Here is a 23090-nt window from a genome sequence, read left to right on the forward strand (position 1 = left end):
TGTTAGGAACTGTCCAGCCTCTCTTTTTTTCAGGCCCACAGAGGGTGGAAAGGATGCAGCCACATCTACACAACTGGTGGTGGATTAGAACCAGGCTTCCTGAATCGTTGTCCAGCCCTACCCTAAGCCTAAATTCATCTTTCATTTTCCATAGCTCAACTTCACAGTCCAAAGTTGGACACTGCTGGAGGAAAGGAGATCGAAGCCCTCCGTGTCTAACTCCCTTGGGACATTCTTGCCCTAGATTCAACCGAATCTGGCGCTCTCCTAAGGCTGCCGGCAACAGGTTTTATTCAGTTGTTTGTCGCCCCTAGCGTCTAGCGTGGGTACTGGCACAAAGCGAGGAAACTACTTACAAGATGAATTTAGTACTTTTCCAGAGAGAAACAGATCCCAACTCTTCCCACACCTTCCACCAAGCCAGTAAGGAATCCAGGTACTCCTAAATCCCAATTCTTCCATAAAGAGTCCAAATTTTGCAAAAGAGATGGAAACAGCTGAACTCAGCCTCAGGGCATGGGGTGGTGGGGAATACAGGGGTCAGATGGGAGTGGCCTCCTCCGAGTGGGCGGAGCACGTGGGTGGGAGCAGTGCCCTCTGGGAAGAACCCGGAGGGAGACTTCTGACTTGTGTGTGTGTGTGTGTGTGTGTGTGTGTGTGTGTGTGTGTCTAGGGGGAGTTAATGATTTACCAGAGGCTCATTTCACAACTTACCAAGGGTCAGCTTCCCTTGGGCATGTACAAGTTCGGTCCTCTGGGCTCCTCACCCCTTGCCAGCTTCCACCCGGAAGGTCCCCCAGGCAGCCCGCAGCATGACCTCCATCACCGAATGGCAGAGTGAGTGCGAGGGGCCGGTGCTGTCGAGGGGGCTGGCTGGACCCGCTAGGGTGGGTGAAGATGCAGCCCCTCCCAGCCGGGATCTTTCTCTGGGGAACCTGCAAGGCGACCTCTGGAGCTAGTGGCTGGGAGCTGCCCTGTTGGCATCCTTCAGGCAGCAGGGCCAGGGCGGGGTGTGGTTCCCTGCCTTCCAGGGGGTGGGGGGTTGCCCAGGACCCCCAGGTAGCCAGAGGCTGGTGCCTGGAGGAACTGCCAAGTGTACCACTCAGGCTGGTCCCTTCCCCATTCAGGATTCTTAAACATGGGATACTACAAGGGTGGACCTAGAAGGCCTCTGCCTATTGAGACATCTTTCCCCCACAAACTCTTAGGGTATCCTGTGGCCCTGGCTCCTTCTTATCAGAAACTAAACTCAAATCCCCCCCCGCAATTACTCTGTCCTCACTCCTAAATATCTTTCCCCTTTATTCAGGGAAGAGGGCAGGGAGGTAGTCCCAAGGTCCAGGAGAAGTGGTGAAAACTGTGACTCTATAAGTTTCATTTGGGTGAGTTACTTAAAGCCAGTGTCTTATCTGTGAACTGGAGATAATATTCATTCATTCACTGAACAAATTTGCCTCCTTTATGCACCAAGCACTGTTTTGGGCACAGGGTATGCAACAGTGAATGGAACAGACATATTCCCTGCTTATGTTCCAGAATGAGGAAACAGGTAATTAGCAGATGAAGTCAGTATGTAGTATGTCAGATGGTGATACCTCCCTCGGGACAAAAATAAAACAGGGTAAAGAGGCTTGGGAGTGTGGGGTAGGAGGGGTGACTGTTTTGTATAGAGTGGTCACTAAGTTTACCTGGGAAGGTACTTTTATACAGAGACCCATAGGAAGTGAGGGAGCAAAGCCACGCAGCTGTCTGGGGGGGGGGGGAATGTTCTAGGAAGAGGGGACCGCCAGTGCAAAGGCCCTGAGGCATTAGCATACTTTGGTGTGTTTGAAAAACAAGGAGGCTGGTGTGGGTGGAACAAAGTGAGGAGAGGGGAGAGCAGTAGGAGGATAGTCAGGGAGGTCACTCAGAGGCCAGGCTGTGTAAGAATTTTGGTTTTATCTCCATAAGATGGGAAACCATTAGAAGGTTTTGTGCAGAGGAGTGATACGATCTGCTTATATTTTTAAAAGATCACTCTGGGTGCTGGATTGAGAATAGACAGACTGTGGAAGGGTGGGGTCAGCAACAGAGAGACCAGTTTTGAGGCAAGAGATGGTGAAGGAGACCAGTTCCGAGGTAAGAGGTGATGGAGGAGACCAGTTCTGAGGTGAGAGACAGTGGAGGAGACCAGGGTGGTAGCAGCAAACTGGTGGGGAGTAGTCAGTGCTGGATCTGCGCTGAGGAAATTGCTGAAAGGATTTGCTGATGGACTGGATGTGGGTTGTGAGAGAAAGAATTCAAGAATGCCTCCAATATTTTCAGCCTGAGCAATTAGAAGGGTTGAGTAGGGGGGAAGGCAGGATTTGGGTTTTAGATATGTCGAGTTCCATGTCAAGTAGGTAGTCAGGTATATTAGTCTGCAATGGAGAGAAATTTGGGAGTTGCCAGCATACGGATGGTATGTAAAACCATGAGATCGCCTGGGCACAGTTTCTCAGCCTCCCCACTACTGACATTTGGGGGCAGAGTAGTTCTTTGTTGTGGGGGGAGGGGGATCTGTCCTGTCCATTGTAGGATTTTAGTAGCATCCCTGGCCTCTACCCACTAGATGGCAGTAGCACACTCTCACTCCCACCTGTGACCATCAAAATGTCTTCTTATGTTACCAAATGTCCCCAAGGGAACAAAATTGCCAACTTACCCATCAGCCTCCCCCTCCACCCCAAGTTGAGAAACACTGACTTAGGGGAAAAAATAGAAGAGGGCTGAGGCCTGAGCCCAGGGGCAAGCCAACATTAAACCAAAATGTGCTATGTTCTATGAAGAATGTGCTAAGTAAGTCCTACGAAGAGAAAAAATATGAGGGAACCAGATTAAGTCGGGAACAGATAGTGGACCAGGTTTCCCTGAGAAACCGACATTTGCGTTGAGACCTGAAGGAGTGTGTGTTGGGCAGATAGCAAGTGGGGAGAAACCGCATGTACAAAGGCCCCGAGGCAGGAAGGCTTGTCATGAAAACAATGATGTGTTTGGAGTATGGCAGGCAAGGGCAGAAGATGAAGTTGGACAAGCAAGTCTAGGCCCCATCATGCAGGGCCTGTAAGCCAAGGCATGGGTGGGAGGACTCTGTTGCATTCTAAGCCAGTGGGAAGCCATGACGGATTGTACGCTGTGCTACTATGAGCGGATTACATGTTTTCCAAGGCCCCTGACTGCTGTGTGGAGAAGGGATAAGAGGGTGGCAGGAATGAAGCAGGAGACTAACTGGGGGATGTTGCAGGAGTCCAGGAAAGAGATAATGGTGGCTTAGAATTAAGTGGTAAGAGTGGAGAGAAATGGACAGCTTTCAAGATACATTTAGGAGGAAGAAGCAATAAAACTTAGCTGTGGATTGAATGGAGCAGGGGTGGTAGGAACAGTGAGGGAGACTCAGTGATGGCTCTTGGGCTTCTGCCTCGAGCTGCTGAGTGGGTGGTGATGACATTTCGTTCATTTGGGGAAAACTGTGCCAGGTGCAGCTTTAGGGAAGGAAAATCAATAGCTCAGTTTGGACCTGTTGAGTTCAAGATGCCTTGGAGAGAGAAAAACATGCAGATATGCCAAGTAAGCAGCTGGATGGGAGTTTGGAAGCTCAAAGGAGGCATGGACTAGAAAGATAAATATCAACATTGTCAGCACACAAGAGATACTCAAAGATGTGTAAATTCGTGTGAAACTAGAATGAGAAGAGAAATGAGCTGGAGCTGAAGCCCTGAGCAATTCAAACCCCAAGAGAAGAGGAAGAAGTGGGAGCTGGTGAAGAAGCCTGGGAAAGAGTGGCCACAACAGCAGGAAGAAATCAAGAATATGGTGTCACGGAACCCACCACAGGATATTTCAAGAAGGGAGTGGCCAACTGCTGACAGATGAGGACCGACCCCTCTCCTTTGGATTTGGGAACATGGATGTCATGGGAGGCCCAAGCAAGAGTCTCTCTGTAGAGGGGGTGGGGGCAGAAGTGGACCGGACAGGGTTGGTTAAAGGCAGTTTTCCTAGAGCCAGTCTACTGGGTTCACACCCTGGTTCTGCCAGCTGCTGGCTGTGCACCCCTGGGCACAGGTTAAGACCTCTCAGTGTTTCTGTTCTGTTTGTGAAATGGGGCTAAAGCATACCTACCTCATAGGCAGTTATGAAAATTAAACGAGTTAATGCACATAAAGTGCTTAGACTGCCTGGCACCAGGTGTTCATTAGTGTTAACAATTATTACTATTAATCACTGTTGTTAATTTTGAAAAGAGAAACAAGGCTCTTTCTCTTCCCCTTTGCCACCTTCCTCTTCCTGAACAATTCAGTCCTAAAGCCATGAGGTAGCAGGGGGGCAGTGCCCAGGGCGGGTGTCAGGGCCCTCGCCGGGCTGGTGGGTTCACACTGGGGTTTGCCTGGTGCCAGGCCAGGGGGAGGGGGGCATCCTGGAAGCGTTGGGGTGGAAACTGGAGAGTAACTTTATGGTGGAGGGACCTGCAGACTCCGCCTTGATGAAGTACTTAAAGAAACGTCATTCAGTAACAGGTCAAATTGGAACTGTGCATCACCTAACAGACGCAGTGAGAAGAACGCAGCATCACCTCTTGTTGATATCTCTGCATAACCTGAATCTAGTCACGAGGAAACATCAGACAAACCCAAACAGAGGGACAGCTACAGGATAACTGGCCCAAATCTTCATAAGGGTCAAGGTCATGTCAAGGAGAGACTGAGGAACTGTTTCAGATAAAACAGGCTCAAGAGGCATGGCAACCACATGCCACATGTGATTCTGAACTGGATCTTCTTGCCGTGAATGATATGACTGGGACAACTGATGAAACCTGAATGGGGTCTGAGGGTTGGATGGTAGTAATGTATTAGTGTTAATCTCCTGACTTTGATGTTGTGTCCTGGCTGTATAGGAGAATAAAGGAAACCACAGCCAAGTATTCTCAGGGGCAATGAGATAGCCGGTGGCAACTGCTTTCAAATGGTTCAGGAAAAAAATTATTTGTACTGTACTCGCAACTTTTATGTCCATTTGATATTGATTTTAAAAAAAGAGGGGGAGGGACTTCCCTGGCGGTGGTTAAGAATCTGCCTGCTGGGCTTCCCTGGTAGCACAGTGGTTAAGAATCCACCTGCCAATGCAGGAGACGCGGGTTTGAGCCATGTTCGGAGAAGATCCTACATGCCGCGGAGCAACTAAGCCCGTGCACCACAACTACTGAGCCTGCACTCTAGAGCCTGAAAGCCACAACTACTGAGCCTGTGTGCCACAACTACTGAAGTCTGTATGCCTAGAGCCCTGCTCTGCAACAAGAGAAGCCACCACAATGAGAAGTCCACACACTGCAACAAAGAGTAGCCCCCGCTTGCTGCAACTAGAGAAAGCCTGTGCGCAGCAACGAAGACCCAATGCAGCCAAAAATAAGTAAGTAAGTAAATAAATAAATAAATAAATAAAAAAGAATCTGCCTGCCAATGCAGGGGACACAGGTTTGAGCCCTGGTCCGGGAAGATCCCACATGCTGTGGAGCAACTAAGCCCACAAGCCACAACTACTGAGCCTGCGCGCCACAACTACTGAAGCCTGCGTGCCTAGAGCCTGTGCTCTGCAACGAGAAGCCACAGCAGTGAGAAGCCCGTGCACCACAACGAAGAGTAGCCCCTGCTCGCCGCAACTAGAGAAAGCCCGTGAGCGGCAATGAAGACCCAACACAGCCAAATAAATAAATAAATACATAAATTAAAAAAATAAAAAAAGAGAGAGAGGGAGGGAGAAAGTGAATGGTGTCTGAGGCTCCCTTGCACAGCCTCAGACCAGAGGGACCCATCTGCCTGCTCCAGGGGATATTGCTTTCCTTGGAGCTGCAGCTGCTTTCTGGAAGCAAGAAAGACATTGAACCTGGCTTCAGTTAGTGCTACAGGGCGGGGTCTAAACAGGACTTCAGAGCAGCCATCAGCCCAGCTATCCTCTGCGGTCTGGGGAGGGCCCCACTTCTCACCAGGTGGCGCCCTGGAGGACCAGGCCTCTCTGGAGAGTGCCGTCAGTCTCCCAGCTGTTCTCTGTCCCAGAGCCTGGAGACTGGGTGACCTCCAGCAAGGGGTGCACCGCCCCAACTGTCTGCATCCTGGGGACAGTGGGCTGCAGACACTGCTGTCACTCCTGGTGATGTGTCCCATCCCCCACCCTCTCTGCCATGCTTTCTGCCCCAAGAAGAACTTCAGGAGAAGCCCCTGGCTGGTAATTTGACTGAAATCCCTCAGCTACTCCATAGGTCAGAGGCAGAGCAAGGTCTGAGGCTTGTGTGTGAGAAACACAGTTTCTGACCCTTTTCTGTGGGGTTTTGTGTTCACGGTGCAGTTTCTCCACTGAACGCTGGAAGCACTAATTGTGGCCCATAAAGAAGGCTGCCTCCATTGCAGAAAAATTCTGGAAATGCACCAGCCCTTGAAGGGCAGTGTGGAACAAGTCGGAAAAGTAATAACCATACAAGCCAGCAAATCATTGTTGCAGAAAAAAGTATAATATAGGAGAGAAGACATGAAATATGAATTTGAGAAATGTATGCTATTTCTACAAAACGAGTAAGAGGCTGTACTTAAGTGTTTACAGGATGGGCATGTGGATATTTTAACAAAACAAAATGAAAACCCAATAAAATGCCCATGTTATGTTTCCACACAAAAATATCTACTAAGGGAGATAGACCGGAAGGGTGTATTGTCAGAACTGACCTATTTTTATGGTGAGTGTAAGCTAATAAGAGATTTTTATAACAGGCATAAAAACTTAAAATACCTTTGTCATTCAGATTAAAGAAATATGGTTGTGGTCTTCCTCCACAGTACCCTGGCCCGTGTAAAATTATCATGACAAGATAGATGTACTTCTAGATCCTCAACTTATTGTCTCTGAGGGTAGAAAAATCATGCAACATGGAAAGACAGAACACAATCTTCATAATGACCAAGGGGGTTGTACTCTACCCAGTGTCTTGGGTTCTAAGAGATTTAATTCAGGCAGGCATTCTAGGAGGTGGAAATAGGAAACAAACTTGAATAGATTACGGAGATTTGTCAGAAACAGGAGGAATCGCCATTAGTAGTAGATGAATTCTGGGCAGCAGCGGGGGTGGGGGGGATATGCTGAGAGAAATGATGTTGTACTGGTTCCTAGCAAATCCAGCTCTGCCAAAAGGGAGACCCAATTAGACTGGCATTTTTCTAGAATATGAGTTGAACGAGGTTTCAGTCCATAATTTGAACAATAAATCTCATCTCTGTATTTTTAATGAACTTTTAAAGAAGTCCTTTGGCCTTATTTCTATACTGGAACTGATCCTAATCCTCTTAAGATCTGTATGGTAACAGATTAGGAAAGATTAACTACCTACCTGAAGGACAATTGTGTGTCATTTTCTTTCAGTTGTAAATATAACTTAGCCAGTAAGCCTAATCTTCATAATTTTGTTTTTGTTTGTTTTGTTTTTACAGTTCTGCCTCTTAACAACCAGACTTTTAACAACTTTTTACAACTCTCTGTAGAAACATGGCAATAATACCAATTTCATAGAGATTGTAAGGATCAGTTCTAAGATGTTAGTTAACAAGCCCAGTAAAATTTTACTCTTTAAAAATTACCTGTGTTGGGGCTTCCCTGGTGGTGCAGTTGTTGAGAGTCCGCCTGCCGATGCAGGGGACACGGGTTCGTGCCCCTGTCCAGGAAGATCCCACATGCCGTGGAGTGGCTGGACCCGTGAGCCATGGCCGTTGAGCCTGCGCATCTGGAGTCTGTGCTCTGCAACAGGGGAGGCCACAACAGTGAGAGGCCTGCATACCACACACACACACACAAAATTACCTGTGTTTTCTTTGTAAAAGTTAAGCCATTTTTAATAAAGTTATACATGTTGTAGTTTAAAAAGACACTCTTGCCCTAACCCTATTCACCATATAATTTACAACAAAAAGAAAATAAGGCATTTTAGCTATATTAAGTAAATAAAGCAAGTTGCAAAACTGTATATACAATATAAACTTAAAGTTATACCTCATCAGTAATTTTTTAAAAGGAAGCAACACAGTTCCATTTACCATAGCATCAAAAAGAATAAAATACTTAGGAATAAACCTAACTAAGGAGGCAAAAGGCTTGTACCCTGGAAACTACAAAATGTTGCTGAAAGAAATTTTAAAAGACACAAATAGGTAGAAAGACCCATATTCATGGATTGGAAGACTTAATATTGTTAAGATGTCAATACTACAGAAGACAGTCTACAGATTCAATGCAATAATCTATCAAAATCCCAATGGCGTTTTTTGCAGAAATAGAAAAATCCATCCTAAAATTAACATGGAATCTCAAGGGATCTTGAATAGCCAAAGCAATCTTGAAAAAGAAGAACAAAGTTGGAGGTTTCAAACTTCCTGATTTCAAAACTTATTACAAAACTACAGTAATCAAAACAGTGTGGGACTGGCATAAAGACAGACATAGAGACCAATGGAATATAAAAGAGAGCCCAGAAATAAACCCTGGCATATATGGCCACATGGTTTTCAACAAGGGTGCCAAGACCGTTCAATGGAGAAAAGACAGTCTTTTCAACAAATGATGTTGAGAAAACTGGATATTCACAGGCAAAAGAATGAAATCAGACCCATACCTTACACCATATGTAAAAATTAACTCAAAGTTCATTTTAGCTCTAAGTAAGATCTAAAACAAACTCTTAGAAGAAAACATAGGAGAAGAGCTCCATGATGCTGAATTTGACCATTATTTCTTGGGTGTGATACCAAAAGCACAGGCAACTGCGGAGTGGCTAGGCCCGTGAGCCATGGCCGCTGAGCCTGCGCGTCTGGAGCCTGTGCTCTGCAACGGGAGAGGCCACAACAGTGAGAGGCCCTCTACCACAAAAAAATAAATAAATAAAAATAAATAAATAAATAAACAAAAGCACAGGCAACTAAAGAAAAAAATAGACACACTGGACTATATGAAAATTTAAAACTTCTGTGCATCAAAGGACACAATCAACAGAGTGAAAAGGCAACCTAAAGAATAGGAGAAAATATTGGCAAATCTTGTATCTGATAAGGGGTTACTATACAGAATACACAAAGAACTCCTACAACTGAACAACAAAAAACCCCAAACAACCTGTTTTAAAAATGGGCAAAGGAGGGGCTTCCCTGGTGGCACAGTGGTTGAGAGTCCGCCTGCCGATGCAGGGGACACGGGTTCGTGCCCCGGTCCGGGAAGATCCCACATGCCGCGGAGCATGTGAGCCATGGCCACTGAGCCTGCGCATCCGGAGCCTGTGCTCCACAGCGGGAGAGGCCACAGCAGTGAGAGGCCTGCATACCGCAAAAAAAAAAAACAAAAAAAAACAATGGGCAAAGGACTTGAATAGACACTTCTCCAAAGAAGATATACAAATGACCAACAAGCACATGAAAGATACTCAACACCACTCAAGGAAATGCAAATCAAAACCTCAATGAGATATCACCGCACAGCCCTTAGGATGGATGCTATCAAAAACAAAATAAAGCAAAAAACCAGAAAGTAACAAGTGTTGGTGAGGATGTAGAGAAGTTGGAACCCCTTGTACACCACTACCGGGAATGTAAAGTGGTGTAACTTCTGTGGGAAGCAGTATGGTGGTTTCTCAAAAACTTAAAAATAGAATTACCATATGACCCAGCAATTCCACTTCTGAGTATATACCCAAAAGAAGTGAAAGTAGAGTCTCGGAGAAATATTTGTTCACCTGTGCTCACAGTAGCATTATTTACAACAGCCAAAAGGTGGAAGAAACCCACGTCCATCTATAAATGACTAGATAAACAAAATGTAGTATATGCATACACTGGAATATTATTCAGCCTTAAAAAGGAAGGAAATTCTGACACATGCTACAACATGGATAAACCTTGAAGACATTATGCTGAGTGAAATAAGGCAGTCACACAGAGACAAGTACTGTATGATTCCAATCATATGAGGTACCTAGACTAGTTAGAACCATAGAAAGTAGAATGGTGGTTGCCAGAGAGAGCGGGGAATGTGGAGTTGTTTAGAGGGTACAGAGTTTCAGTTTTACAAGATGAAAAGAGTTCTGGATGTGGGTGGTGGTGATAGCACAACAAGGTGAATGTACTTAGTACCACTGAACTATATACCTAAAAATGGTTAAGATGATAAATTTTACTTGTATTTTAAGATAAAAATTTCAATTTGATTCAATTTAAAAATGAAGCAACACAATGAATTGTCATTTGTTGACTACCACAGTGGCACAGATAAAGTAAAATTAACAATTCTGTGTGATGGAGGGGGTTTAAGAGAAAGGGAACTTCATATCCTAAATAGCCTGCGTATCTGTGCCGGGCTCCCTGGCTCTGAGCCAACTCCTGTAGTTCAAAGAACGAGGAGACACAAAGCAAAAGACACGCTGCTGCTGGGGCCCACCTGTGGCTGAAGTTAGGGTTCCGAGGGGTGTGTGGCAGGGCAGCCACGGTGCTGGCTGGTGTGTAGACTCCGAGGTGATGAGCACATTTCTGGTCAATGACTTCTCTTTCCCAGTCAAGTGTGAGAGGTCGTCATCAGAAGGCTGGGAGCCGGGGCGGTTTAGAGAAGGAAGGAGACACTGTAAAGAATTGTTCAGGAGGGCAAGCCTCCTGAGAAATAGGGCAGGCCAGCTGGGCAGTTCTGAGACACTTTGGGGATATGGCTGTGAGTCTTCAGTGGTACCCTTCGGCCCTGGTGTGAGTTGGGCATCAAGCGGCTCCCAAAAGCAAGAGGCCAGGAACAGAGTAGGCAGAGGGTTGTGTTCAGCCAGAGACCCAAGCCTGATAATGATCTAGATGACGTGGCATTTGAAGACAAGAGGAAACTGAAAATAGAAAGTGGTGAGAGTATCACTAGCTACCTCATAGAGATGTTGTGAGGACAGGACGCCAGAGTATATAGAACTGACCAGCAGTTTCCAGGTGCTAAACATAGATTCGTGCCCATCCTTCCCTTCCCCTCCTGTCATTCCCTGAGAGCACAGAAGCCAAGATTCCTGGATGGCAATGGAGCCACGCCATCCCCCGCCCCCCAGAGGGCACCTGTCCAGTGGCAATGGGGTGATGTTCCAGCATCCCAAGCTGCTCCCCAAAGCCCATCCCACCACAACCTCCTTGCCCATTGCAGAGATTGGTGTGGGCACCACCGGCTTCGGCATCTTCTTTATCCTCTTTGGAATGCTCCTGTACTTTGATTCGGTGCTCCTGGCCTTCGGAAACGTGAGTCCCCAAGCCCTGTGAACCTACCTGAGGTCTCCGTTGCCGGGAGGGTCGGCCCTGAGTTTATTCAGATCGTGCCCATCCAGGCGCTGGGCACCACCAAGCCCAGGCAGGCAAGGGGTGGCTGGGGATGGATGGTGAGGCCTACGGGGCACAGAGAATCTAAGGACCTGGATTCTCATGCCAAGCTCTGGGCAAGGCCCTGAGGGTACCAAGATGAATCAGACGCCCGTCAGAATCCCACCACCTAGGGAAAGGAATGTCACATCAACATACACGACTGGGGAGGAAGGCAGGGGCAGTGGTAAAGTCACTGTAAGATAAACACATCTAATATGAAACAAGGTGCTTGGAGAAAAGAGAGCGTGCCCTGTGGGAGAAGGATGAAAAAAATTTAGAAAAATAAATGAGTGTGGGGAGGATAAAGCACTTCCAGGTGGATGGAACAACAAAAGAGGTATGGAGAAGGGGAGGGAAAGCATGGGACGTGCTGGGAGAAAGCCAGAGAGTTAAGTTTAACAGGAGGCCAGGCACTCTTAAGGGATCGTTGGGAGCCAAGCTGAAGGTGGTGACAGGGCCATAGCGTGGAGGGCCTGGAGAATGCTGCCACAGGCAGGAGCCCTGACACTGCCATGTGACTCTGGGTGTGGCTGCCTAACCTACTTAGGCTTCAGCCTTCACCTTCATAAAATGGAGAGAATCTCACTCTCTTTCCCATCTTACTTAGGAGGTGTGATGAGAAATGATATCATATAAGAAGAAGTGCTTGGGATCCAAGAAACTGGGTCGAATTGGGTGACAAGCTAGAGACCTTCAAAGGTCTCTGGGTCCACCCTGCCTCTGGGCACTTCTGTTCCTAAGCAGTTCAAATTACTCACCCTCTCCAATATTATCCCTCCTTGAAGAGTTAGCAAGTCCTGCCGCACGCCTGATGAGCAGCTCCAGGCCTGGCCCCTGACTCCCGAGGGAGCAGAGGGAGCCAGGGTGTTGGTTCTCACACCCACCCCCTCCCTCTCCCACAGCTGCTGTTCCTGACCGGCCTCTCCCTCATCATCGGCCTGAGGAAGACGTTTTCCTTCTTCTTCCAGAGGCACAAGCTCAAGGGGACCAGCTTCTTCCTGGGGGGCGTGGTCATTGTGCTCCTGCGCTGGCCCCTCCTGGGCATGTTCCTGGAAACCTATGGCTTCTTTAACCTCTTCAAGTGAGTGCAGGTCCCCTTCCCCTGGATGGGCCCACCAGGGCCTCTGAACGGCTGCGATCAGGTTTGGGCAGCGTGACCAGCAGTGCATACAGAAGCTGGACTTTATCCTGCAAGAGACGGGAGCCTCGGAAGGGTTGAAAATAGGGAGGAGCATCAGGTGGACACCAACCGTAGGCTGAAGGATAAGTTGGAGGAATCAGGCCATCCATCAGTAAACATGGAGTACCTGCTGTGTACCCATCACTGTGCCTGTCCCCAGGGAGGAGACACAGGACCTGCCCTCAAGTCTGGCAATCCAGATAGAGAGGAAGGGCAGTGAACTAAAATCTACGAAGCCCCTCACATGCACCAAGCATGCTCACAAGCATCCTCTCATTTTTTCATCTCCACAACCCACTGTAGGATTGTCCTCTACTTGCAGATAAGGAAACCAATGCTCAGAGAGGCTGCCCCTGCCCGAGCTCTCACTAGTAAGCAAAGGATCTGAACCTGACCCAGGTGTCTCTGGCTCATGTTCCCATATCCCTCGGCCCGTCCAGTGTCAGCCTGGGCCTGATGAAAGACACGGTGGAACTCACCGAAGGTGTGTGGCCTCCATCAGGGCCGGGGAGGTGTCCCAGAGGAAGCAGGACCTGAGACAGGCCTTGAGGGGTGGGTAGGGTCTCAGAGAAGACTGAAGGGTCCTTAAGGAGAAGAAAGAAAAGGATACTGAGGAAGACCATCTCTGGGGCACTGTGGAGAGAACAGGGGTGGGGATGGGGATGATGTGGGCTAGAAGAATCATGGCTTATGGACTCATGGGAAGGAGCTGTGGACCAGGAACCCTAGGCTAATCGGAACCATCAGCTTACTCAGTGTAGCCTTGAAAACACCTGATCAGCCCGATGCCCTAGACTTAGGAGACATCATGTAGTGTGGCTGCAGGAAATGAAATTCTCTCACATGTGTTCCGCCATCCATTATTTTTCAACGATGTCATTATTCAAACAGTCATTCATTCAAATAGTCAGATATATAAAAAGTACCTACTACGTGCCAAATATAGGGCTAGGTGTGGGGATATGGCACTAAACGAGGAGAAACTTCCTGTGGAACTTGCAATTTAGTGAAGAAGACTAACTCTGACAATAGTTACTATTGAGGACTTGGAAGTGTGAGTGGGGCCACTGCAGACTCAGTAGTTCTAACCAAAAGTAAACCTTGAGAAAGACACCTTGCAGCAGCATTGAAGGGGCAAAAACAAAACAAAACAAAACAACACAACTCAGAGCTATAAGAGAACTCAGAGACCCAAGCGAACCTCAGGGACCTGAGGCCCAAGGAAAGGAAGTAGCTCAGCCACAACTCAGATTTCTGCTCCCTTTCCCACACTAACCTCCGTGCCTCCAAGCCCTTTGAAGGATCACCCATCCAAGCCAGGGGGTGTGTGGTAAGAATGGGGCGCCGAGGCGTAGGGGAGAATAAAGTGAGCGCAGCCTCCAATAGCGATCCATGCCTGGAGCCCAGGAAACATGCGGCAGGCAGTACACACCCAGTCTAGGGAGGAGAAGACAGTAACAATAATAAAAATAAACATTTCCCTAGCATTTCTTCGTGTAAGGCCCTATGACGTAGATACTATTATTATTAACCCCATTTTACAGCCGGAAATAGATTCAGAGAAGTGAAGAAATTTGCCTAAGTTTATACAGCGCCAGTGAGTGGTAGAGCCAAGTTTTGAACCCAGGGAGTCTGACCTCAGGGCCTTCATTCTTAACTACTCCACTTGGCTGCCTCTCAAAAAAACAAGGGTGCAGAAGCACGCCCGCCCCCAGTGCCCAGGGGCCCATTCTCTTGGGAGCCAAAGCTGGAGGCTTAGGGGGGACGTCAGCCTCGCTGCCCTCATCCTCCCCTCTGGGGCCATCACTGACCACTCCCTCCGCCTCTCTACTCCTAGGGGCTTTTTCTCTGTCGCCTTTGGCTTCTTGGGCAATACCTTCAACATCCCCTTCCTGAGCATGGTAAGTGGATTATGCGTGTGGCTTGGTGGCGGTGCCTTGGGGTGGGGGAAGCACACGGACTTAGTAAAACAGCAGCCCCAGGTGCAGTGGACACTTCCCCATCTCCCCTCAAAGCCCTTTCCCCAGGTGGGCCAGCCTCAGCTCCTCTTCCCCTCCCTGTACCTTCTCCGTCTGACAACAGCAGATGAGATGAGGGGTGTGAGCAGTCGTGCCAAAGGTGTGGGTGTAGAGAACGGTGTTTGTCAGTAGCTCCCTATTACAGCCAAAGAAACGGAGCCTTAGGGAGTCTAGGTGACCCAGCCAGAAAGTGCCAGACTTCTGGAGAGAGGGCTGAGTCTGGGCCCCAGGCAGAGAAAGGATGTGTGACAGCCAGTGACAACAGGAAAAGCAGGTGGCAGATTCTGTCCTCTCCTTGGGGCAGGCATGGGGCAGTGATCCTTAGCCCCTGCCCCTCCCTTTCTCTGAAGCACCGGACAGAATACAAGCTCTCTGAGAAGCCCAGAGAGGCTCTAAGCCAGCACCTTGACATGCCCGCCCCCTGGACACACCCCCGCTGTCCCCTCTCCATATCTGCGCCTGGCACTGCTCCCAGCTCTCAAGGCCAGCTTCGTAATAACCTAGATATTGAGTCCGCTCCGCACTCTTTGTCTGGAGTAATGATTCTTGGCTCCCACAGCTGTTCCGGAGGCTTCAAGGCACCAGCTCAATGGTCTGAACAGCAGAGATAAGCTGCTTGAACTTGGATCTTTGGTTGAGGGGGCTGGAAAGGAAATGGGGGCCACCCCCTCAGGCCCCCAACCCACTCTGACTCACCTCCCCATCATACCCGGACCTCTCCAAGTCCAGAAGGAAGGATGGAGCCGAGTGACTGACCCCAAATCCCCAAGTCAACGCCAGAAGCTGTCAGGACCGTTGGGAGCAGAGATCCAGGTCCCATGGAGATGGAACGGGGATCACACCCCACCCTGTATTTATCAGAGGAAAAGCAAAGATTAAATCCCCAAGCTGTAAATGTGCCTGAGACTCAAAGTCAGTGTCTCTAGCCCATTAAGTCCATTCTCCGACTCAGGGCAGGCCCACACACATGGCAAGAAGCAGGCCTATCTCATGACCTATCATTCTTACCCTCGTGTTTACTAGTCCTAATGAGTGAGATAATATGTTTGCAAGCCCCTGTTAGCAGGAGGTATTAAACAAGTGATGGGGATTAATCCCCATCATGGTAGGAAGTGCTTCTCAACCATTAATTAGGTGGATGTCTGTACAGCTCACCCACCAGGTAGCCTCCGTGCTGAGGTACAGACATAGCCCCTACCTTCCAAGGGCCCCAGTCTCTGCCCTGGGAAGCACTTCATTCAAGGGTAAAGCGCATCCTTGCAGGCCCAAGAAAGAGACAGGAGTCCCCCGCAAGGCGTACGTTTAGTAAGTCTCTGTGAGGGCCCCTGTGTCTGTACGGAGCAAAGGAGCGGGTGCCGAGGGTGCAAAGGGAAGGAGACCTGCCCCACTTCAAAGCGAGGCTCACAGCAATTCCAAAAAGGTGTGATCGAGGTGCCACAGGACATGACTGTGGGGCTCCAGGAGCAGCACCTCCGGACACACTGAAGCTGGAAGGCACTCCTCCAAGTTCCCTTAGTGCTTCCCAGGTACGCCCACCTTCTAGAGCTGCAAAGGTGCTGCTTTCCTAGCCAGCTGCTCACATACCTGTCTCGCCCATCGGACCTCGGCATGTTCATCTCCAAGCCCTGTGCTGAGCACGTGCTCAGGAACTGCTTGGGGAAAGAAGGGAGGAAGGAAGGAAGAAAAAAAGAGACAATCCCCCCAACGCAGTCCCAGATCCCAGGTCCCAGCCCAGGAGCTGCCTTCTGGTCTGAGACCCCAACTGAGCTGCCAGAGCCGGGCGCACACGGGGAGCAAGGAGCCGCCGGGGCAGACTGTGCCACCTCCTCCCCCTTCCTCCCCTGCATCCTGCTCACTTGTCTGGAGGGGGAATATTGCACGCTGACACTCCACCCCCCCGCAAACAGTCCATTTCCATGTTGTTTGGGGCAGAATGGGTCTCGGAGTGGGTCTGGGGAGAAGCGGTGAGAAGGCTGGCAAGAACTAGTGGCAATCAGAAAGCCAGCCTTGGAAGGCTTCTGGAGGGGCAGAAAAAGGCTGATTTCCGTCATGAGAACCGGGAGGCGGGAGTCAGCCGTCATCGGCTCGGAGGGGGTCTGAGGAGGAGGGAGGGGGAGGCAGAGGTGGGCCTATGCCTGGAGACGTCACCATGGGCTTTATAAAAGGGACGTGACCAGGGAGCTGGTGACAGCGAGCCCAGGAGCCCATCTCCCCTCCCTCCAGGTGTTCACTCAGCCAAGCAGTGTCATCACCTCGGAGACCCCTCAGGACGGAGCCAAGGCAAGGTAGGTGCGCTGCAGCACCCACACCAGGGGAGGGGTCTGGCCGGACCCAGGGAGGCTCCCAAGCTGGGAGCAGGAATTCAGTTCCAAGACTGACAGAGGTGTCCCAGGCAGGCCAAGGGGGTGCCGATCTTCCCTGATTACTCGGCTGGCCAGATTATTCTGGGATGTCTGGGTAAATAACGTTGACTTGTACTTTATGAAACCAGGACCTTGGGGATTCTTTTCTGTAGAAAGAATGAATACAGTGAATGAACTCTCTGGCTGGGATGAGAGGCCACAGAAGCTTTTGGAGGGAGATGGGGAACTCCCGGGGCTCACAGGCTCAATAGGACTCCTCTGGGCAGTTCCCTGATGTGTGGATGGCAAACACAGACCTAAACAAAGAGCCCCTGTGTACCCTGCCAGCCCTGGCACTAAGAGATGGGATCACCCCAGAAGGGAGCTCCCCCGCCAAAAGCTTTCCAACCAAGCCTGGAATTCCTGTTACTCTCTAGGTACAAAACCCCTGGGACAGGGAGACCACAAAAATGCTCACAGCAGGACAGCCACTCGTGGCCCCTTGGAAGCTGATGGTTCTTTTCCAAACAACTCAATTCTACCACATGTGTTAAAAGCCCGTGTTGGGCAGTGAACCAAGAGTTGGGGGAGGAGTGTAGGTGTGTGTTGGGGACAGGTAGTGGGGGAAAACCAAAGTTCTCATGGTAAGTGCTACCTATGATGGGATGGGGAGGATGCAATACGGGTGAGAGGAGCATGAAGAAGGAACACTACCTTCTAACCACGCAGCCTGCCCTCTGCACCCTTCCTCACTCACCGTCCTGCTTCTGAAGAGCAGCCTGAGTGCTCCATCCGAAACGCTAATCTACACACATTCCCCTCTGGCTCACACCGCTCCGGGATGAAGCCCCTGGTGGCCCCTTCCCCAGCCTCATCACTCACTGTCTCTCCAGCAGAGTTTCACCCTCCTGGCAGGCTGGAGGGCCTGCACTTCCCTCCACACCCAGCTCCAGCTCCCTTGCTGGGACTGCCTTCAGTGCTCAGAAACTCAGCTCAGGTGCCACCCCCTGCAGAAAGCCTGCCTGGACCCTCCAGATCAGGCTCCCATGGGCTCTGACACACCCCCAGGCCTCCCCACCCACCCTGTACTCACGTGCCTCCAGCCTATCATTTACCATGTTATTTTGAGAGGATTCTGATTACGACTCAATTTCTTGTGCCAGATCTCAGGGGAGGGCCTGGGGGAAGCAACCCTGTGTCTTAGCACACCTGTGCACCCATAGCACCAACCAGGTGCTGCGATCAGGAATGATTTCTGAACTAACCTGGACCCTGTGCATCCATGGTCTGAAGCCACAAAAGAAATGGTTTTACACTGTTCTCTCTAGTGGACTGATCCTCTCTCTACTCCATGCCCCGCCCCAGGCCTTAAGGCAGGTGCAGAAAGCCATGGTCTGGGTTTCAGGGTGTCACAGAGTCAAAGTCTGCAAGGATAAGTGACCATCTGAGGGGACAGTCGGTGGCCAGTCTGACTCAATGCTCTTATTTTATACACGGAGCAATAAGGTCTAGAGATGGGAGGTGACTTGCTCTTGTCTCACAGGGAGGGAGGGTGGAGCTGTGGCTACAGATTTGAGTCCTCCTAATCCCACTCTTCCTCTACCCCATGCCTGCGTCCTGGTGGGAGCAGGGAGAGGAAAGGGGAGTGGGGGCAACAACAGAGGGATGGATGGGGCTGAGCCACCGTTAGGAGCTGACGGGCACAAATGATAGCGCCCCCGCCCTGCCCACTTACCCCTCGACCACGGAGGGAGGCTCGAGCCTTTAGATCTGGCACCCACTCCCTTCTGCTCAGCCTGCAGTGCTGCCTGGCTCTCCACCAATTTGTCTTTAATCATGTTTGGACAGTCTCAAAGTACCTGGTGACTTTTTCAAAGAGAAAGCAGACTTGGGAGCTGGAAGAGCTGGGGGGGTGGGGATGAGAGGGGAAAGGGGATGAAGGGGGGGTCAGAGCACACAGCTCCCACCTCAACAGCCAAAATCATGAAGTCGATTAAATTCATATCCTCTCAGAGACCACGGGGACTAGAATATGGAGACAGTTTGACCTGATAAATCAGGGAAGGTTTTTTTCTCTTTCCTGAATTACAGGCAATAAGACAATTTAATGACGGTTTTCAAGGCTCTGAAGGGTTATGAGAGCAAGCAAGATGATTGCCTCTTTCTTCCTTTTTCTTGAAAAAGGAAAGGAATTAAGTTCCCATTACAGCAGGTGGGAACTGGGCCAGGTTCGGAAAGGCACATTCTAGCGGGGAGAGCGGAGCACAGAAAGTTGTCATTTATGCAGAGCCCAGCATGGAGGGAAGAAGTGCCTGCTCCCAGGCTCCAGAGAGCAGGTTGGGACCTCAGCGTCCTCCATTCAGTGGAACTCCTTGCCCCACTTCACTTCACCTTTCCCTGCTCACTGCCACACTGCATCTCATTCCTTGTTTCTCCAACATTCCTCTCAAGCAAACCTGAGATTCAGAATCCTGGCCATTTTCCAACCCAAGCAGTCCTGCCCCTTCCACTGATATGGATCCTTCCTCCCTCCCTCACTCCCTTCCTTCCTTCTCTCCTTCCTTCCTAACCTTACTGGCCTCACCTGCAGGAAGCCCTCCCTTATGATCCTCACCTAGCATGAGTTCAGCTTGGACTATACGGGGCAAGTGGTCTCAGTCCCATTTCCATGCTGTGTCTGTTTAGCCTCATCCCTCCACTGGGGGCCTCCAAGGGCAGGGGCTGTCTCCTCCCTTCCAGGGGTCCCACTTCACGCTGGCATCTGCCCCATCACCCAGCCCAGAGGGCGTGCCTAACCTAGTCCCTCCTCCCTCTCTCTGTCTTGGTCTCAGGACACTTCCAGGACCAGGATGAACTCACTGGTTTCTTGGCAGCTGATGCTTTTCCTTTGTGCCGTCTCCTTCAGGGAGACATTAGAAAAGGCGACGCCCACGGAGAATCCTAGAGCCACAGGTATGTGTTGTCTGGGAAGAAGGGTGGGAGGGAGCAAGTGAGTTGTCGCAAAATGAGTTACCGTATTTTTCAGATATGGCTAGTCTCTTGACGTGAAGTTAAAGCTGCATTTAATGGAAACCTAAGACTGATACATGCAACACATTTAGGGGCCTCACTAACCTTGCAAGCAAGGAATGTCTTGCCACTGTTACAGACATCAGGAGGCTCACCCAGGTTCAGGTGCTTGTTAACCACCGAGCTCCTGCATGGTTTTCTCTGCTCCGCCAACCACCTCTCTGTGCAGATCTGCTAGGAAGGAATTTACTATGCAAGTTTGTCTTATCAGTGACCTCAGTTCCTTTATGGGAAATTTGAAAAAAAAAAAATAATAGCCTACACAAAAGGACAGATTCTTAATAACTGTCAACATTATGAGTTCATTGTGAAACTGATGACCTGGAGAAACTGAGGCCCAAAGAGGTAAAGAAACGTTCCCAAAGTCACTCAATCCAATGCTGCCGAAACCCAGCAGGCACTGAGCTCCCAAAGAGTGCCCTCTACAGGGCATGAGCTAGGACGGTGCTCATCCCCAAGTCAGGAGGGGGGGTTTAACACCGCTGGGTGGTCAGCTTGGCCTCTGGGGACCTCAGTTCCTCTAGCTATGGAACTTGCAGCATTCTCTCTATACACAAGATATCACTGTGCCCATAAGCTATCCCAAAGCAAAGAGAACATGGCCCTGGGTATCCTTTGCCAAGTGTGTCTTCTCTCCCGGGATCGGTGTTCTTTCTGGGTGAGGGAGGATCCCCCAGAGAATAACATCATCACTGCCCTGGGGACATTGAGCTCTTAGCTCTTTTTGGCAAAAGCTTTTATGTGATGCTAAAAACAATAGCCTAAGCAGTGATCCTACTGCTGGGATGGTGGCTATAGCTAGAAAGGGAGTCATTGTCCCTCCCATCTCAGCCAGGCCCAGGGCTCTCCTAGGAAGATTATAACTTAACTCTGGACCATGCCCACTCTTCTCCAGAGTATGCCAGGGCATTGAAGAGCAGGGCTCAAAGCCAACTACCTTCCACCCAACACACACCCACCCACACCCCAGACCTCATTTCCACTGATCTCCTGCCACAATTTGCTGGGGTCATTGTCTCCTGAGAGCTAGTTGCACTACTTTACTGCTAGAAAGTATAGTGCACTTAATGAGCCTTGCAGGTGAAGTGCCTTCCAAATTAGCCTCATTAACCCTCAGTATGAAGGGGAAACATTATACCTGGAGTGGGGGAGGTGAGCTGGTTGAGGTGACCCAGATAATTTTCCTTCTTTGTTGAAGTCCTTATATAGCCTTTTAGGGGTCACACTTGTTGGGGGTGTGGAGGCACAGTGGTCTTAGCTTCACTTGCTTCATTTCTGTAACTACAAGCCTTTCATTAGCTTTTATATATTTAACAAGCATTTTTGAGGCCCTAGTATGTGCAAGGCACTGTTTTCAAGACTCTGAGAGACTCAGAGATGAATGCACATGGCCCCAACTGCCCTAGGGGCTCAGTCTACTGGGAGCCTGATGCAGGGGCGGGCCAGCCAGAGGGTCACGAAGAGGAGCAAAGCTGGGTGTCCAGCAAATACTTGAGTTTTCTTGATTTCCAAGCTCTACCCTGCTTGCTTCCTAAAAAAAAAAAAAAAAGTAATTCAATATAAAAGACATTCAAGACAATTCTGTAAAACATTTGAAATCAAAGCTATGTTGAAGGAAGGAGGAGCAAATGGCCTAACCACCCAAGCTAAGATGCTGCTGAGCTTGGAGCTCTGAGCTTCCTAAGGGTCAAGGAACAAACGGGAAGCAGAGGATGGGGATGTGAGTAGGTGTTCCAAAGCCGTCTTTTCCAGGCCCCGGCCTCACGTCAGCCTCTCCCTGTGGCTCTGTCCTAGGCCCGCGGCTCAGACCCCCGGCGCTCCTGGCCTCCGGGGCGCAGAGCCCGCGGTGTGCGGAGAGGAAGCCCGCCACTGCCGGGCCGAGCCCTCGGGGGGCCTCGCTGTGCCCTCCTCCCGAGAGCTCCGCTGGGCCCCAGCTGCCAGGCCTGTGCGCCCCCCGCAGTCGCCTGATCCCCGCCCCGCGCGGCGCGGTGCTGGTGCAGCGGGAGAAGGACCTGTCTGCCTACAACTGGAACTCCTTCGGCCTACGTTACGGAAAGCGGCAGGCTGCGCCGCCCGGCAGCCGCGGACGAGGCGCCAGGCGGGGCTGAGCGCGGAGGTGCGGCCTTTGACCTTCCAATCCCGGACGCGGATCCAACCGTGGCTCGGGGTCGGGGCTGGGGGCGGGGCAGTGGGAGGGGCCTGCAGCTTCTTTCCAGAAGCAATAAAGGAAATGCTGCTGTCTCACCTGCTTGTAATCTGTGGCTAATTTTTGCAAGCGGCGCGGATGAGATTGTTCCCCTTCTCTCTCAGTTGGATCTTCAGCTGGTTTTAAGATGGCTTTAGTGTTATCAAGGTCAATGATTTTCAAACTAGAGGTAAAGGACCAAGTTGTTTTTTCCCCCAATTCGGGGCAGATCGGTGCTTTTAAACACACACACACACACGCACACACACACACACACACACACACACTGAATCTCTATAAGACTTTTAAAAATAACTGAAAAGAAGCTCAAATTGGATGCAGCTTGGGTGGTGTTACAGCAATATCAAATAGCTATAAGATTTTCTGAAGATGTTCCCTTAATTCCTAGACCTATGTCACTGCAGATGGGTAACCAACATTTTTCAGAGGGCCACGAGCCGACACCCACACTTTGAGTAGCACTGATCTAGGCCAGGGGAAGGCAGATGGCTTAAGTACCTTCCCCTTTCCCAGGGAAGTTTTCAGCCAGTCGGACAGCCTGATCTGGAAGATGATGCCAACCACTGCCCCATCCACTGAGGTTTAAATAACACCTTAGCTCCACAGTCAGACCTCCACTGGGGTGCTTGGCCACAACCACACTGAAGCCCCACTCCATGCGCAAGGAGTGTCAGCAGTGCACTGGGCCATCCATCTGCCACTCCCCCTCCCCCTCCCCCCGCCTGAAACCTTGGATGGGTCCAGTGCTTTATGTTCATCACTTCTCCACATCCTTTGAACCACCCAGGGGGCTGAGCATGTATTAGCCCCATTTTCACAAGTGAGAATCCTGAGGTTCAGAAAGAGAAATATCTCACTCAA

The 23090-nt window shown here is 50.0% G+C and overlaps 2 protein-coding genes across 2 annotated transcripts; both read left to right on the plus strand.

The window, feature by feature from the left end:
• Positions 1–812: 812 nt before the first annotated feature.
• GOLT1A (golgi transport 1A) lies at positions 813–15210 on the plus strand (the record flags this gene model as incomplete). Its single annotated transcript, XM_079698262.1, has 5 exons — positions 813–837; positions 11203–11294; positions 12317–12495; positions 14432–14495; positions 15172–15210. 5 exons carry the CDS (start codon positions 813–815, stop codon positions 15208–15210), a joined length of 399 nt encoding a protein of 132 aa, XP_079554388.1.
• Positions 15211–19803: 4593 nt separating this feature from the next.
• KISS1 (KiSS-1 metastasis suppressor) lies at positions 19804–22131 on the plus strand (the record flags this gene model as incomplete). Its single annotated transcript, XM_079697405.1, has 2 exons — positions 19804–19906; positions 21818–22131. The coding sequence occupies 2 exons, from the start codon at positions 19804–19806 to the stop codon at positions 22129–22131; spliced, it is 417 nt and encodes a 138-aa protein (XP_079553531.1).
• Positions 22132–23090: the final 959 nt, after the last annotated feature.

Source organism: Hyperoodon ampullatus (genome assembly GCF_949752795.1).
Source record: "Hyperoodon ampullatus genome assembly, chromosome: 2".
In the NCBI taxonomy this organism is placed as follows: Eukaryota; Metazoa; Chordata; class Mammalia; order Artiodactyla; family Ziphiidae; genus Hyperoodon; species Hyperoodon ampullatus.